This window comes from Bos grunniens, chromosome 11 (assembly GCF_055505025.1).
Source record: "Bos grunniens cultivar Pamir isolate PY7600 chromosome 11, Bosgru_T2T1.0, whole genome shotgun sequence".
NCBI classification, from domain to species: Eukaryota; Metazoa; Chordata; class Mammalia; order Artiodactyla; family Bovidae; genus Bos; species Bos grunniens.
In genome coordinates, this window is record NC_141175.1 from 40,057,399 (window position 1) to 40,074,593 (window position 17,195).

General features: G+C 38.2%; 1 protein-coding gene across 4 annotated transcripts in view; it reads left to right on the plus strand.

The window, feature by feature from the left end:
• GFPT1 (glutamine--fructose-6-phosphate transaminase 1) overlaps positions 1 to 17,195 on the plus strand; it is a 64,544-nt gene that overhangs the window by 15,120 nt on the left and 32,229 nt on the right. For 2 of the 4 annotated variants that reach the window (XM_086326250.1, XM_086326248.1), the window contains exons 4-9: positions 3,481 to 3,606; positions 11,639 to 11,697; positions 12,649 to 12,783; positions 14,218 to 14,279; positions 15,761 to 15,840; positions 16,040 to 16,093. In XM_086326250.1, coding sequence (XP_086182376.1) covers positions 3,492 to 3,606; positions 11,639 to 11,697; positions 12,649 to 12,783; positions 14,218 to 14,279; positions 15,761 to 15,840; positions 16,040 to 16,093 — 505 coding nt within the window. In that variant the 5' untranslated portion in view covers positions 3,481 to 3,491. The remainder of the gene's footprint in view (positions 1 to 3,480; positions 3,607 to 11,638; positions 11,698 to 12,648; positions 12,784 to 14,217; positions 14,280 to 15,760; positions 15,841 to 16,039; positions 16,094 to 17,195) is intronic. The other 2 variants (XM_086326251.1, XM_086326249.1) reach the window with 1 other exon arrangement.

Here is a 17,195-nt window from a genome sequence, read left to right on the forward strand (position 1 = left end):
TCATTTGCAGATGAGGAAATTGAAGCTCAGAGGAGCAGGTACTGACTTTAGATGGTGTCAACAGTAAAGCCAGTGAGGTTTGGGAGCAGAGGAAAGGCAGAAGAGGATTGCTATCCTAGATCGTGACAACTAAAGATTTTTTTAGTATTTTATATCTTAAAGCTGTAAAACACAAATGATTATATTAATATGTTAACATTTGTTCTCTGGGTGTAGGTATTTAGGTATTTTGTTATTACCAGCACATTAAATATGTTTGGACTATTAAGAAAGGTGACATCTGAGAAAAGGTACCCAGGGGACAAAGAGCCTTGGGAGTGAATGCAGGGGGAAGAGAGAAGATGCAAGAAAGGAAGTGATTGAGGCATTCCAGCTCAGAAAGGTGGGTTTGGGTAGGGAGTTAGCCTTCGTAGGGGTTAAGGGCAAAAGAAAGGCTGATTTAAACAGTTATGAGGTGAAAGAAAGCTGAGTAAGGTAGAGATTGAGGGACTACATAGAATTGAGTCTTAAGGAGAGTGTAAAAGATGTCATGAACTGTTGGGGAATTGAATGAGCTCTCAGTTTAATTAATAAGGAACATGGGTACATGGCTTTAGAGTGGAGTAACAGCGAATAGAAACAGTCAGGATTGGAGCCATGATTAATCTATAAAACCTGAAATACTACTTGTGGGGAATTTGTGTATTGTTGTAGCAATGATTTTTTTCTTATTAGACCTTAAATAAAGTTCCTTTGGCAACAGTGTACTGCTGCTGCTGCTAAGTCACTTCAGTCGTGTCCGACTCTGTGCGACCCCATAGATGGCAGCCCAGCAGGCTCCGCCGTCCCTGGGATTCTCCAGGCAAGAACACTGGAGTGGGTTGCCATTTTCTTCTTCAATGCATGAAAATGAAAAGTGAAAGTGAAGTCACTCAGTCGTGCCCAACTCTTAGCGACCCCATGGATTGGAGCCTACCAGGCTCCTCCACCCATGGGATTTTCCAGGCAAGAGTACTGGAGTGGGGTGCCATTGCCTTCTCCAACAGTGTACTAGATATGGTAATTACCTTGAATTTGAAATGGGTTCATTTTATAGACTCCTGTTATTTTCTCTGATGTACTTTCTCTTGCCAGTATGTGACGGGACATACTGCTTTCAGTTACAGTTAACCTTAATCTAAAAAAGCTAATTACGTGTTTTCATTGCTTGTATTGGCCTGTTAAGTAGTAATAAACGGTGATCCTTACTTTTCTGGAGGTCATTTATCAGGTTGCCTTAATTATTTAGAACATTGTTAAATCAGAAAAGACACTGACGATTTTTCTTCGTTGATTGATTGAGCTAGCCAACAAAAATTCGAGTATCTGCTCTATATAGCTTAATACTTAGAATTCAAAGATAATAAGACAAGCTCCTCCTTTTTGTAGAACTTAAATTCTGGTAGAAGCCAGGTTGACAATATGTCAAATGTTGTAATAGTACAGAAGAGTGTACACTGTGGTTTTAATCTTAGGCTCTGGAACCAGCCAGTCTTGGCTTCAAATTCTATCTCTGCTTCCTATAGCCATGACCTAGGGCAGGTTTTGTGACCTTGTGAGCCTGTTTCTTCATCTATAAAATGGGGACAGTTATACCTAATAGTATGTAATCGTATTGTGAGGATTCAGTAACAGAATGAATATCTATTGAGTACCTGTTGTATACCAGCCATTGTTCTAGGCCCTGAGGACAGAGAAGAAGATAAGCAAAGTCCCTGCCCAGATGGAGCTTACTGTCCAGTGAGAGAGCCAGACAACAAATAAATACATAATATCAGGTAGAGATCAGTGCTATAAAGGACAAGTATGGTAGAGGTGACATTTGAGCAGAGATCATGTGATTGTCTGTATGAGGGAATTCTAGGAGGAGGGAACACCAAGTGCATAGATTGTGTGTGGGCTTGGCCTGCTTGCAGCTGGAAGTCAGTGGGGCTAGAGCTCAGTAAGTGAGGAGTAGAGTGCAGGAGACGAGGCTAGAGAGGAGGCTGATGGCTAGGGCACAGAGGGTCTTCAGAACAATGGATTTTGCTGTTTGTTGGGAAGCCATTGGAACATTTTGCATAGGAAGTAACATGATCTAACTTCTGCTTTGGGTGGATCACTTTGGCTAGATTGTACAGAAGGAAGAGTGGACACAGGGCCACCAATTAGGATTCTGTTTAGTAGTCCAGTGTAGAGATGATGGTCAGAGTGATAGGAATAGAGTGAGGAGGTGTTTGTAGTACCTCACACAAGATAAGTTCTCCATAAATGTTAGCTGTTGTTATTTGTAACAGGTGCATTGAGAGCTTTGAGGAGTGACTGGAGAGGGTTGGGAGATGAGGATGGAAAGGGGATGGAAAGGTAGGTGGGGGCCAAATGGTGAAGGGCCTTGTATATTGTGAAAAGGTGTTGGGGCTTTATCTTGTGAGAAAATAGTTTTTGAGTTGTGTGTTAGAATTTGAGAATCTACGTATAAATCCCTGACCAGGTTTAGGATGGTTCATATGGGTAACTAGGGATGCAAACCACATTTTAAGTAATTGGAAGTCTATTCAAGGATTTTAAGCATTGTTTCTTGATCAGATTTGTATTTTAGAATGACCTTTGATTAGCCAGGATAAAACCCACAAAGACTGTATATTAAACTGCATGGACTTTCCTGTTCAGACTTCTCAGCAGTTTGCTCTTAATTTCGACCTAATTTGATAAGCTTTGTTATTTGCTTCCTTAGCCAAGTGAATTTTGTATGTAGGCAATTAAAAGGGGACATTCTTAGTATATACTAGAACTCTTTTTTTTTTTTTTTTCTTTCTTTCCCCTGGAAGAAGAAAAAAGAGTTCATAGGGAGAGGGAATTAGAGTACCTGCTTTTTAAAACAGAGGAGGAACACCAGCCTGTAACCTCATGCTTTCATAGTATTGCTTTGTTCTCAAAGACTGTTCTTTGATTTTGGAAACTTCATAATTGCAGTTTATGGTGTGAGATACAGGCCACTCACTGGGGACCAAAGACATTGTGGTCATAAGGTTGTGTGGCACTGAGAAAACGAATTTTTCTTAACATGATACTAATTAAAATGATACTAATTTTTTTTCAAAGAAAGGATTAAATAAGATTTTTAAAGATCACATTAGCTCTTTTTGACCATAAGTTTGAAAATTTTCAAATTTGTAGAAAAATTGAAAGAATAGTACATTAATCATCCATATACTTCATCTATTTTTACCAGTTGTCAACATTTTGTCATATTTGCTTTATCTCTTTGTACACACTTTTGGGGTTGTTATTGGAACCATTTACCCTAAATATTTCAGCTGCATTAACTCCTCTAAGTCTTTTAATTACTGTTTGAATAAGCCTGATCTTCAGTTTTAATAATTGTATATTCCAGGTGTAAGACTGTAATAATTTAAATACAGCTTATAGCATTATCCCTACAGTTTGATTTAATATTGGAATTTTTTATTTTATCTTCTTCAGAACAACAAGATATGGATTTGGATATAGAATTTGATGTACACCTTGGAATAGCTCATACCCGTTGGGCAACGCATGGTGAACCGAATCCTGTCAATAGCCACCCCCAGCGGTCTGATAAAAATAATGGTATGGACGGATTGTACACACTTTGGAATGTTTGTATTTTGGAAGCCAGTAGGTAGCACATAGATACATATATCACAGATAACTGGATATCATAGCAATTAATCTGTAATTATGTAAGAGTGTGTTTCTAAAAAGTAAGGACCTAGCAGATTGATTTGTCTCCTAAGAGACTTCTCCTTTTCTCTCCTTTCTTCCTTGCAGTTTACTCTGTTATTTGTACTATTGAGTTTCCTACAGTCTAAATCTTGCTAATGGCATGCATCCTGTGGTGTTATTTCACATGATTCATGATTCTCTGTGTCTAAATACTTTGATAAAGAGAAGCTTCTCCATGTTAACAGTTTGATTGCCCAGATGTACAGATTGTCTAGGAAAGGCAAGATAAATGTTTAATTTTTCCCCCTTTATTTACCATTTTTCAAATGAAGTGGTTCTAATGGTCCAAGATGAACAGATTTTTTCGTTGTTATTATAAACTCATGTATTTAAAATATTTGGTTTCAAAACACTGAAGTAGTTATCTATATTGATGCACAAAATTTTGCATCTTTAGTCACTGGGAGCTTCTTCAGGTTGACTCCTGAGTACTTTTGATGTGATCCAAGTAGGTCCAGTAGTCTTTGTTATTTTGGTAGTTGAAGATATGCAGGTTTTTCTAATCCTGCCCCAAACTTGAAATCAGCCAGTTCTCTAAAGAACCCTAGTTCCTTTCAGTGGAAACAATAAAGACTCTAAGCCTGGGTATCACAGTGGCTGTGGGGGTGGATGTGGAGCAGATGCTGGAAGTAAGGGTACCACTTACAGTGAGAGGGGTACTGCCATACAGTGAGAGCTGCGGCCTGAGGGAGTGGGCGTGGCAACCACAGAAACACAGCACTGTCTGTCCCCTCTTCTCCTGGGGCCTTGTTACTCCCCTCTGCCAGCTGTGGTGGGTGAGTACCTTTGCTGCAGGAAAAGGAGAAGGAAAGCATTGAAGAAGACCACCAAAGGAATAGTAGAAACCCTGTCTTTCATAACTCCTGGGACACATAGTCTTCTAGCAGTGTTAATGGTGGGAGCAGCAATAGCAACAGCATCAGTAACCTAGACAGGGCCAGTGGGCTTGAAAGCAGCTTAAACCACCTCGTCGCCAGTCCAGCCCACAGCATCCCCAGCCTGTGCCGAGCAGTCCATGCTGTGCCAAGGCCCTTACTTCCACATCAGCCAGACCCTGGAGGAGGCCCACTTTCATAGCCAACAGCACTGAGAATGGCTTCCCATGTGGTGTGCTGGCAGTTTCTTGCCTTCTGTGAAGGAACAGTTCTGTGCATGTTTGATATTTCAACTTATAGTGTTTTAAAAAGTTGCGCAAAAAAATGCTTGTTGGTTTTTCAATCAGTATTTGAAATAACAGGTTAATAGGGGTTGCTAAGAGTCGGACATGACTGAGCGACGTCACTTTCACTTTTCACTTTTACTTTTCAGAAGGAAATGGCAACCCACTCCAGTGTTCTTGCCTAGAGAATCCCAGGGACGGGGGAGCCTGATGGGCTTCCGTCTATGGGGTCGCACAGAGTCCGACACGACTGAAGCGACATAGCAGCAGCAGCAGGCAGTTGTTTACTTGTGGTTTTGCTGCACTATTATGATTTCAGAAAGATTTTGAAGCAGTTTTTTATAGGATGCTTTTGAATGTGGGTATCAGGGTAACCATAGGAAGAAATCTCATCTGCATGTTGAATCCATAGTTTGTCCAGTTCAGATTGGTTTCTATATAGACCTGTAAGTTAGAAATTCTACTTTATGTAAAAAAGGACTTTAAAAAATGTGAGCGCTTTAATTTTTAAAGTTCAGAAAATGGGGTGCTTCCCAGGTAGTGCTAGTGGTAAAGAACTCACCTGCCAATGCAGATAGACGTAAGAGACATGGGTTCGATCCCTGGATGGGGAAGATCCCCTGGAGGAGGGCATGGCAACCCACTGTAGTATTCTTGCCTGGAGAATTCCATGGACAGAGGAGCCTGGTGGGCCACAGTCCTTGGGGTTGCAAAGAGTCAGACATGACTGAAGTGACTTAAGCACAGCACAGCAAACTAGATAGAAAAGAGTATCTAATTTCTAAAAAAAAAAAAAATCTAAGTTTTTTCCCAGAAGATAGAAAGCTTGATTTAGTTTTGCACTGAGATTAATTGCTATACTACCTCTTAGTATGCAGATGTTATATTGAAAGTACTCTTTCCTCTGCAGTAGGAGAATAATCAGATCCAAATTAAACTATGTAATAAGCACCCTCCCTGATAACTGTCTTCTGTCTTTATTATATATTTGTGTTTCCAGAGAGGTCTTTCAGACACTTGGATACCCAGATAACTTATTACCATTATTCCTCCAGAGCCTACCTACATCACACTGCTCAGTTCTGACAGTCGAGAAATATGTAGTGAATTTCTGTCTTACAAATTTGTCCAACAGTAGCTTATGTGATCTCATTGATAGTTCCACCTTGTAGTGTCAAGAATTAAGGCATGGGCCTCCCTGGTAGTCCGGTGGTTAAGAATTCACCTAGCAGTGCATGGGTTACAGGTTTGATCCCTAGTCTGGGAAGATCCCACATGTTGCAGGGCAGCTAAGCCTGTGCACCACAACTGCTGAGTGCGTGTGCTCTAGGGCCCATGCTGCACAGTAAGAGAAGACGCCGCAAGGAGAGCCCTCTGCACCGCAGCTAGAGAGTAGCCCCCCTCTCGCTGCAACTACAGAAAAGCCTGAGCAACAACGAAAAACCAGCTCAGCCAGAAAATGAAAAACCACAGCAAAATCTAAAAATGAATTAAGGCATTGGTGAAGGCTGACAAAGTGTAAGCTATCTGAACTGATGTCTGAAATCACAAGTACTGTGAAATTATTGGAAAAGGATTCACTTTCTGCTTCAAGTAAGCCCCAGCAGGAACTAGAGCGCCGCATTCTACCACTGAACCTGGAAAAATGGATGCAGCATAGAAACAGACGAGCAGAGACATCTCTAGAAGAAAGTGTTTATTTAGGGATGATTGTTCCCGTGTCATTTAGTCATATTAGAGAGCCACCCAAGTTTAAATAAATTAAGGCATCTGTGAGTCTTCTTCCTCAGTGACAAGCTGTCTGAATGAGGAGCCAGGATGGGTTGAGTCAGCTGCTCAGGAGAGGGCTGGGGGGACAACCTGCCCTTGTATGTGGAGGAAGGTGCCATAGAGTCTACCTGAGTCCTCCTGTCACTCTCCCTCCTCTCCACTGAGTCTGCACCGCATACATAGCAGATCTGAGGAACATGGATAGTTGTAGAAGAGAACTTTCCTCCTTGTGAAGATTTGAGAAGGATACGGGGGCAGAGTGAGATTTTTTTCATGTGACAGAACTAAAGGTAGAAGATGAGGGTAAACTCTGTACCCCCTTTTCATGGTTGGTTGGTTCCTCTAAATGGGTAGGGTTGAAAGGTCGGTTACTTAAAGTAGAAATGTAGAGTTGTGAGGGAAAGGTTCACAGGCCTGTGCTTATGGAGTAGGTGGTTTGTGTAAGAATTTTTTTTTTTTAACTACCACCTCCCAAGTTCTAAAATCATCTGTTTGACAAAGATTTTAAATCTTAATGGGTTTGATGGCAGGGAGTAGGGAAAGGATACATTGCTAATGTTTTATCTAACAAAAAAGCAAACAACTAAGTACTGTAAGAAGATAAGCTGTCTGAGCTCTCAGACACACATGTACACGACACAATTCAGAAATAGCCAGGAGGGCCCCTGCAGGCTTAATGGACGGCAGCCTACTGAAACGTGTATTAACAAGAACATGGAAAACTCAAGAAAACACATTTTTAAAAATTTCCTACACAGCTAAAAGAAATGAAAGATGAAACCATCACCGAAAAAACAGTTTTTTCCCCAAAAGTGCAGTTTATATTATAAAGTACTAGGCTAGCAATTAATTCTTTAAATTTAAACTTTGTTCTTTGAATTTTCTGTTCAGTTCAGTTCAGTCGCTCAGTCGTGTCTGACTCTCTTCGACCCCATGAATTGCAGCACGCCAGGCCTCCCTGTCCATTACCAACTCCCGGAGTTCACTCAGACTCACGTCCATCGAGTCGGTGATGCCATCCAGCCATCTCATCCTCTGTCATCCCCTTCTCCTCCTGCCCCCAGTCCCTCCCAGCATCAGAGTCTTTTCCAGTGAGTCAGCTCTTCACATGAGGTGGCCAAGGTACTGGAGTTTCAGCTTTAGCATCAGTCCTTCCAAAGAATACCTAGGATTGATCTCCTTTAGAATGGACTGGTTGGATCTTGCAGTCCAAGGGACTCTCAAGAGTCTTCTCCAACACCACAGTTCAAAAGCATCAACTCTTCAGTGCTCAGCTTTCTTCACAGTCCAACTCTCACATCCATACAAGACTACTGGAAACACCATAGCCTTGACCAGACGAACCTTTGTTGGCAAAGTAATGTCTCTGTTTTTCAATATGATATCTAGGTTGGTCATAAATTTCCTTCTAAGGAGTAAGCGCCTTTTAATTTCATGGCTGCAGTCACCATCTGCAGTGATTTTTGAGCCCCCCAAAATAACTCTGACGCTGTTTCCCCATCTATTTCCCATGAAGTGATGGGACCAGATACCATGATCTTAGTCTTCTGAATGTTGAGCTTTAAGCCAACTTTTTCACTCTCCTCTTTCACTTCCATCAAGAGGCTTTTGAGTTCCTCTTCACTTTCTGCCATAAGGGTGGTGTCATCTGCATATCTGAGGTTATTGATATTTCTTCTGGCAATCTTGATTCCAGTTTGTGCTTCCTCCAGCCCAGTGTTCCTCATGACGTACTCTGCATAGAAGTTAAATAAGCAGGGTGACAATAATAGACAGCCTTGACGTACTCCTTTTCCTATTTGGAACCAGTCTGTTGTTCCATGTCCAGTTCTAACTGTTGCTTCCTGACCTGCATATAGATTTCTCAAGAGGCAAGTCAGGTGGTCTGGTATTCCCATCTCTAAGAATTTTCCACAGTTTATTGTGATTCATGGGGTCGCAAAGAATTGGACACAACTGAGCGACTGATCTGATCTGATTGTGATCCACACAGTCAAAGGTTTTGGCATAGTCAGTAAAGCAGAAATAGATGTTTTTCTGGAACTCTCTTCCTTTTTCGATGATCCAGCAGATGTTCGCAATTTGATCTCTGGTTCCTCTGCCTTTTCTAAAACCCGCTTGAACATCTGGAAGTTCACGGTTCATGTATTGCTGAAGCCTGGCTTGGAGAATTTGGAGCATTACTTTACTAGGGTGTGAGGTGAGTGCAATTGTGCGATAGTTTGAGCATTCTTTGGCATTGCCTTTCTTTGGGATTGGAATGAAAACTGACCTTTTCCAGTCCTGTGGCCACTGCTGAGTCTTCCAAATTCGCTGGCATATTGAGTGCAGCCCTTTCACAGCATCATCTTTCAGGATTTGCAATAGCTCAACTGGAATTCCATCACCTCCACTAGCTTTGTTTGTAGTGATGCTTTCTAAGGCCCACTTGACTTCACATTCCAGGATGTCTGGCTTTAGGTGAGTGATCACACCATCGTGATTATCTGGGTCGTGAAGATCTTTTTTGTACCCGAATTTTCTGTTAAACACAAGAAATAATCTCCATCCCATCCTGCTTATTTTCTGCAGTCTTGGAAGCCTGAGATACATTTCTGTTATGAGGCTTCTTGATAGTAAATGGGCACCTTTTAAAACTTCTGTTAGTTCAAGCTACTAACACTGTGTTCTTATATATTTGTGCTCCAAAAAAAAAAAAAAAAGACTATTAACCAGGGAAGTGCTTATTGTACCTAGGCCTTTTCAGTGGGCAGAGCTAAGAGATAGAGACACACACACACAGACACACACACCTGTGTGTGTGTGTGTCCATGTGTGCCTGCATAAATTTAAAAAGAAAATACAGATAATTTTACACTAATGCTTCCAATTCAAATCCAGGGCTATACAGTTTTTATTTTACCTCATTGATTTATATGTTTCCTGTCAATAACACTTAAAACCTTAGTTCTTAACACCAGCGACATACTTACATGATCTATCAAATGATACATGTACAACAGAATCATAATGCCAACATTGCCACAACAGTATATTTATTGTTTTTTGTTACTTTCTTTTGTACTTAAGGGATATCTCTCTAGGGATGTATAATCAAATTACTGTATTTTGGAGTCACTTGGACTAATCCTTCTGTAAGTGGTTGTGCTGCTAGCTGGGTACAGCATTCTGTTAATGTATTTTATTTTGAATTTTAGGGATTGATTTTCTTAAACCGTTTTTATTTAAAATATTTGCATAGTTCTCAGAGGTCACACCTATAAAAAAGACATACTAAAATAAGTCTAGCTTCTATCTTATTTCCTTTTCCTTATTTCATCTTTTCCTGTATATAAGCATTTAACAAAATTTTTAGTGTCTCTTCTTCCATGGTTTTTAAAAATAAGCGAATGCATACATATGAATATATGTATAAATATGCATATGTATGTGTGTGTATATATCCCTTTGAGGTAAGATTTTGTAATTTAATTCAGAAGCCATCTTTTTTAGGTTTTTCATACTTCACATAATTACTGGATTGAATTAGAAAGCTACTGAAATTTTTAATTCAGAAGCTATCTTTTTTAGGTTTTTCATACTTCACATAATTACTGGATTGAATTAGAAAGCTACTGAAATTTTTAACACTGACAATCTTTATAAAAGATTCCTGAAAATGTATATCCATAATTATATTTTGAGAATTTGGCTTTAACTTCAGGCTTTATATCAGCTACTTATGATTCTCTGTGTTCTAGCATTAAAATTTTTTTAAAGTTTTTATAGTATTTTATGATATCTTAATCTGCTGCTGCTGCTGCTAAGTCACTTCAGTCGTGTCCGACTCTGCGCGACCCCATAGACGGAAGCCCACCAGGCTCCCCCATCCCTGGGATTCTCCAGGCAAGAACACTGGAGTGGGTTGCCATTTCCTTCTCCAATGCGTGAAAGAGAAAAGTGAAAGGGAAGTCGCTCAATCGTGTCCGACTCTTAGCGACCCTATGGACTGCAGCCCACTAGGCTCCTCCATCCATGGGATTTTCCAGGCAAGAGTACTGGAGTGGGGTGCCATCGCCTTCTCTGATCTTAATCTAGTGACATGTTTATTTTATTATTTGGTTTGTAGTGCATTCAGTTCAAGCTCACTTAATGTAAGACCAGAATATTAGATCTTATTTTGATAGTTATCAAATGTTATCAAAATAAAATTTTGATAATTTGATGTAAAAGTGAATTTAGTAGTAATTTCTCTGCTGACTTACATGAACTTTGAATAGTAAATCCACAGTAGTAGTCTTTACATACATTCTAAACATACATTCTAAGTGGCTAAAGATAATGTTGTCAACTGTTGATATCACATTTTTAACATTTTTGAAAGTTATTTAATCAAAAATATGAATAAAAATTATCCCACTATCATCTGTATTTGATCTTGGAATTTTCTGGACCTCAGGTAAATATAAACTGAATAACTTTTTTTCTTGCTAAGTTCTATAACTTTAGTTTTGAACTTATTTAGTGTAAACTGGATAAAGCCTTTCTCTTTAAACTTTGGATTGTTTTATGCATAAGATTGAATGATAAAAGAAGTGAGAATATAGTTAGTTCAACCCTTTCGTTTTGCAAATGGAAGAAACTGGCCCAGGGAACATGCTTCTTTTGCGTGATGACATTGGACTGGTATTTTAGCCACAACTGAAGTTGATGCCTCTAAACTCCAGTTTATTCTATTAATCTGCTATACCCACTTCTAAGCACTGTGTGCCTTTACACATGGACTATGCTGCTGATCTACCTGAAGGTAATCTGATGATGAAAACTGGATAATACTTGATTACACCTGAAGTACAGTATGTTACAAATTTTTTGACGTGAGAAAAAAATCTATTGACAGTAATGGCAATTTATTGTGTTTATTAGACCTGTAATTTTTTGGTCAGCAGTGATTTTATCTCTTTTTAGAATTTATTGTTATTCACAATGGAATCATCACCAACTACAAGGACTTGAAAAAGTTTCTGGTAAGTAAAGTGACCTAAAAAGACCACCAGTCTTTGAGAATATTTCTAATGAGAGCATTGAGGTTGTTTGGGATGTGCAGTAAATCCCATCTAGGTATGATTAAATAACTCCTACGACAGTTACAGGGTATGTGGTTTATTGGAGTTTTCTTTGTTGACAGTGGAACTTTTTTGTTTTCTTATATGAAAAGGAAATAATTATTTGGCTTTATTATAAATGACCCAAAAGTGTCAATAAAATTGGAATTTGGGAGAGTCTCTTTTGCATTGAGAGAGACCTTGTTTGTCATTTTTAAAAGTTTCTAGAGTGTCAGAAGACTTAAGACAGATTGAATGAAGGCTCTATGCCCTAAATAGCTATATACTACATTGTCATGATAATGATGATGACCTTCATTAGTGATTGAGCAGAGCTGTCCAGTTCAACTTTTCTGCAGTGATGGAAACTTTCTATACATGTACTGTCCGAGAATGGTAGCCAGTGTCCATGTGTGGTTGTGGAGCTGGGATGAATGAGGAACTAAATTTAAAATTTTATTTCACTGTAAATTTAAATAGCCGCATATAGCTAATGGCCATTGGATCGGATAGTGAAATATCATCATTAAAGAATCATTATGTTCATAATGAAATTAATGTTTTGTGAATGTTACGTATTTCATTATATTTTAATTATTTTAAAATTTATTTAATTCATATATGGCATATATAGATTTATATAATTATAAGTATTATGTTTGTTCATAGGGAATACCTTACTATTTTGGCTTCCACATAATTAGATGGTGACCTTAATTTTGAACAGTAGGTATAATTGGGTGTTTGGTGGTCAAAAAAAGACCAGCAGAAGTTGGCTAATGAGATTTTTGAGGAAAAAAATTACGTAGAAAGAGTTTAGATATTATGAATATTTCCTTAAATGTGTCAATTTTTTTTCCTTTCTAATTATAGGAAAGTAAAGGCTATGACTTTGAGTCTGAAACAGACACAGAGACAATTGCCAAGCTTGTTAAGTACATGTATGACAATCGGGAAAGTCAAGATACAAGTTTTACTACCTTGGTGGAGAGAGTCATCCAACAATTGGTATTAAACCACAGTTTTAAAGATAGTTATTGCCAATGTTAATCACAATTAAACAAACACTTAAAAAATGATAAGTAGGAACTAGCTAATTTTTCAAGCATTTTTTGCTTTTATTCCTCCATATGTGTAAAACTATTCAATTTGAATAATTTTGAGACTGCTGCTTTAATGATTTTACTTCTTTCACTATAATTTAGTGTCATGGGAATGAAAAATGTCTAAATGTGAAGAGTTTGTCGAAAAACTGTGTATACTCATACACAAACCCATACATACCACACACAAGCATGTATACAGTACGTAAGTTGGGGGTTCATCACTTTCCCACTTCCTGCTCATTCAAGTGTTCTTCCCAGTCAATAACTTAGCAAAAGGTAGCTTTGGTGAAATACACACTTATTATTCTGAGATAATGTCTGCATGTCTCTGAGCCAGTACAGTCAATTAATTTTTCCTTATGGGGACTTTTACTTGGCACTGTACCTTTTCAGAAGAATATTTCCCAGCCCAAGAGAAAAGTGGTATTTTTTTAAAATTTCATCCCAGTTGTCCTACTTTAAAGATATCAAAGATACACAAAGGTCCAAATACATAGTGACTTCACCCCACCCTTCTACCCCCACAACTCTAGCTTTCCCGTTTGAAAGCTCTTTACTTCTCTGTAAAGGTCCACCCTTCCTCCCATCTCACCCAGATCTTACGGTGTCTGCAGCAAAAGGAATGAGGAAGATAGAGAAGGTAGAGGACTGTTCTTCCCTTTACTCAAGGCAGAGTAGTGTGCTTTCCCAGCCTTTTTTTGTTTCTACTCATTGTATAACCCAGATTGTTCTGTTCCTTCCCTCTCCTACCTTATGTTCCTCCTTTATTCATTCTTGATTTCCTTAGACCCTGTCTCTGAGGAGTTTGGGTTGAGGGAGTTGTATGGTGTGCATGTTAATAATTATGACTGTGTGTGTATATGTCTCATTATCAAGGGTCACAAAGAGTCAGACATGGCTGAAGCAACTTAGCACAGCACACACAGCACATCAAGTTCAAAAAGAATGAAGGTTAACAGTGATGGAGAATTTCTGGGCTAGAGAATGGGTTTTGAATATGGAGCTTAGTATCTTTTCTGACTCTGCCCTTCCTTTACTAATGCATAGTATGGGACACAGGAGAAGCGTTGGTAGCATGTACAAAGGTGACTTTTATAATGCTCTGTTTTTGAACTATTATCCTTTGACCCTATTTTAAGAGTGGGCTTGTTTAAAAAATGAATATTGGAAACATCAAAGCTGGAATAAGTGCCTGAAATTTAGGCTAATTTATAAAGTGCAAAAGAGCAGTGTGTGAACTGAAAATTTCTGTGCTGAAGCCAGTATATTTTAGGCATTTCTCATTTAACAGTTGATTATAATACATATTGCTAATGCACTTTTTTTCCCTCCATAGGAAGGTGCTTTTGCACTTGTATTTAAAAGTGTCCATTTTCCTGGCCAAGCAGTTGGCACAAGGTATATATAGATTTAATAATGACTAATATTTATATGTATTTTGAAACTTCTGAATTATAAGCATATTCTCTTTATACTATAAAATGATCCTTTACTATAATGGCTCTGCCTTTTCTAGATATTTGTGAGAATCATCCCTTAGTATCCATGAGGGACTGGTTCTAAAAACCCTTGTGAATCCCAGAACTCAAGTCCCCTATATAAAATGGTGTGGCATTTGCGTATAACCTGTACACATATCCTGTATACTTAAAAGCATCTCTAGATTACTTACATACCTAATATGATGCAAATCTTATGTACTTAATTATAAATCCAATGTATATACTACCAGTGTGTAAAAATGTTGCCAGTGTGTGGCAAATTCAAGTTTTGCTTTCTTGGAACTTTCTCAAATTCTTTTTCCCTGAATATTTTCAGTCCACAGTTGGTTGAATCTGCAGATGTGGAGCCCATGCATATGGAGGTCGACTATATATTTTTTTCACATGTTTTCTTATCTGTTTTACTCTTCTTCTATGTGACAGAAACCCTTAACAAAGCAGAACCATTCTGGCATTTGTAATTGGCCTTTTGTCTGCAGTGGGGCACCATTGTTACTTTGTGAATTTGGAGGTTGAGTATTCTATACAATATCCATAGTTTTTGGAACTAAATAGTCTAGACAAAGTCCTAGATGATTGTACGATTATTGCTTTTGCTGGGATATTCAAGCCTAAGCATTAAGTCCTTTTGAGAACAGTGTGGAGGCCTAAGACTTTGTAAGAGAGAGGAGTCTTTAAAAAGTCAGAGGAACTAAGGATAAAGTGCTGAATGTTCATATATTGTTCATCTATCAAAAGAAAGTTTCCATTTAATGTTAAAAATGAGAAACTTTTTAACGTATCATCATAGAACAGGGGTCTGCAAACCTTTTCCGTAATAATGCAAGCGTGCTCAGTTGCTTCAGTTGTGTCCAACTCTTTGTGACCCTGTGGACGGTAGCCTCCCAGGCTTCTGTGTCCATGGAATTCTCCAGGCAGGAATACTGGAGTAGGTTGCCGTTCCCTCATCCAGGGAATCTTAGCGACCCAGGGATGGAACCTGCTTTTCCTGCATCTCCTGCATTGCAGGCAGATTCTTTACCCACTGAACCACCTGGGTAGCCCTTTCTATAACAGGCCAGATAGTGAATATTTTAGGCTTTCTTGGCCATGCCATGCCACTCAGTTTGCTGTTGTAGTGTGAAAGCAACCGTAGAAATAAGTAGAGGAATGGGCGTGGCCATGTTCCAGTAAAAGTAGACAAACCTGGCTGTGGGTCATAGTTTGCTAACCTTTGAATATTTTTTAAAAACTCATTCTTTTGTTACATCTGAAGTCGACCTCAGAGGGAGAATTTAAGCATTATTTGAGTAGCATTCCCTCATCATATTTACATTTTGTATCATTACTGCATTATTTATAAAAATGGTTTAATTCTGTTTAATTTTGTACTAACAGACGAGGAAGCCCTCTGTTGATTGGTGTACGAAGTGAGCATAAACTGTCTACTGACCACATTCCAATTCTCTACAGAACAGGTAAAAACTATTCCTATATTATGGTACGGGGAAAATGTATAAATTGAGTGCAGTAGATACAAAAACTTGTTTTCCATAAATTGATTAAATGCCCATTTGATCAGATCCACTCATATATATAGTTCTGTCTAGACATGAAAAGGATTTGTTTTTGTGATTTCTCTGACGAGTAGAATTTTTTTCTGTTGTATATCCTTAGCTAGGACTCAGATTGGATCAAAATTCACACGGTGGGGATCACAGGGAGAAAGAGGTGGGAAATGCACTCTGCATGGATGGGGAGGAACCTTTATCCTCTTTTGTTCATTCTTTACTAATTCTTTGTTCTTGGAGTGAATGAATGTGCTGGGCCTCTAAAAATGTGCTTATTTTATGGGGAAACATATTTTGACCTTATTTTTCTAATTTGCAGAGTATATTTTGTCTGTCTGCTTTTGCCATTTAGAAAACTGCTTTTAATAATTTGTTTCTTTAAGATCTCTGAGATTTGAGGAAATGGTTGAAATTGTAACTTTTTTTCCCTTTGTTTTAAATTAAAATCATGTAGGATATATTATTATAAATAAGATGCTAAGATTAGGAAAAGAGCATTGTGTGTTAGGCTGTTATAGATTGAACTCCATGGTAGTTATTTGAATAATTTAGCCGAAATATGTTTAAATGGATTTTGTTTTATGCATGACATTTTACTTTTCGATTTACATTCGATATCTTGATTGGGTTTGTTTGAATTTGGAATTTAAAAAAAATTTATGTTTGAAATTTATCTTTTCAGCCATACAAACTAGATCATTTTATTTAGCAAAAAATTAGCAAAAAATGATGTGTTCTTTTAGTTTACCTTTTTACTAAACACTTTCTAGGTAAAAGACACAGGGAGTGGTAAATTCAGGAGATTGAAACCCATATTATTGATGCATAATTCTTGGCTTCTTAAAAAAGATTTAACAAAGTACTCTAAACCTATTCATCCTTAGATAGTGGCTGCTTTCACTATTTTATCTAGAGCAGACAGTTATTTCCTTAAATAACCTTCAAATCCTGAGGTGTTAGAATTTATTTTCCTCTTCTCCTCCAACTCTTTTTGGAAGTAAAGCTAGTCTACCAGTATAAATTTTGGATCCAGAGTTTCAGGTTTCTTTTAATGATTCTGCTTGTGTATATTTATTACTTACATGTTAACATTGTACATTGTCTTAGGCTGCTTTTAGAAGCAATAGAAAAATATTGGCTAAGATCTTAAGAGGCTGGAAGAAAACTTTGTAATGAGACAGATCTTTTTGAGATCAGGAGTTGTGTTATAGTAATCCTGATTTTTTTAGCTCTTAGTAGGTAAAAAGTTTTTGAAGTACAGC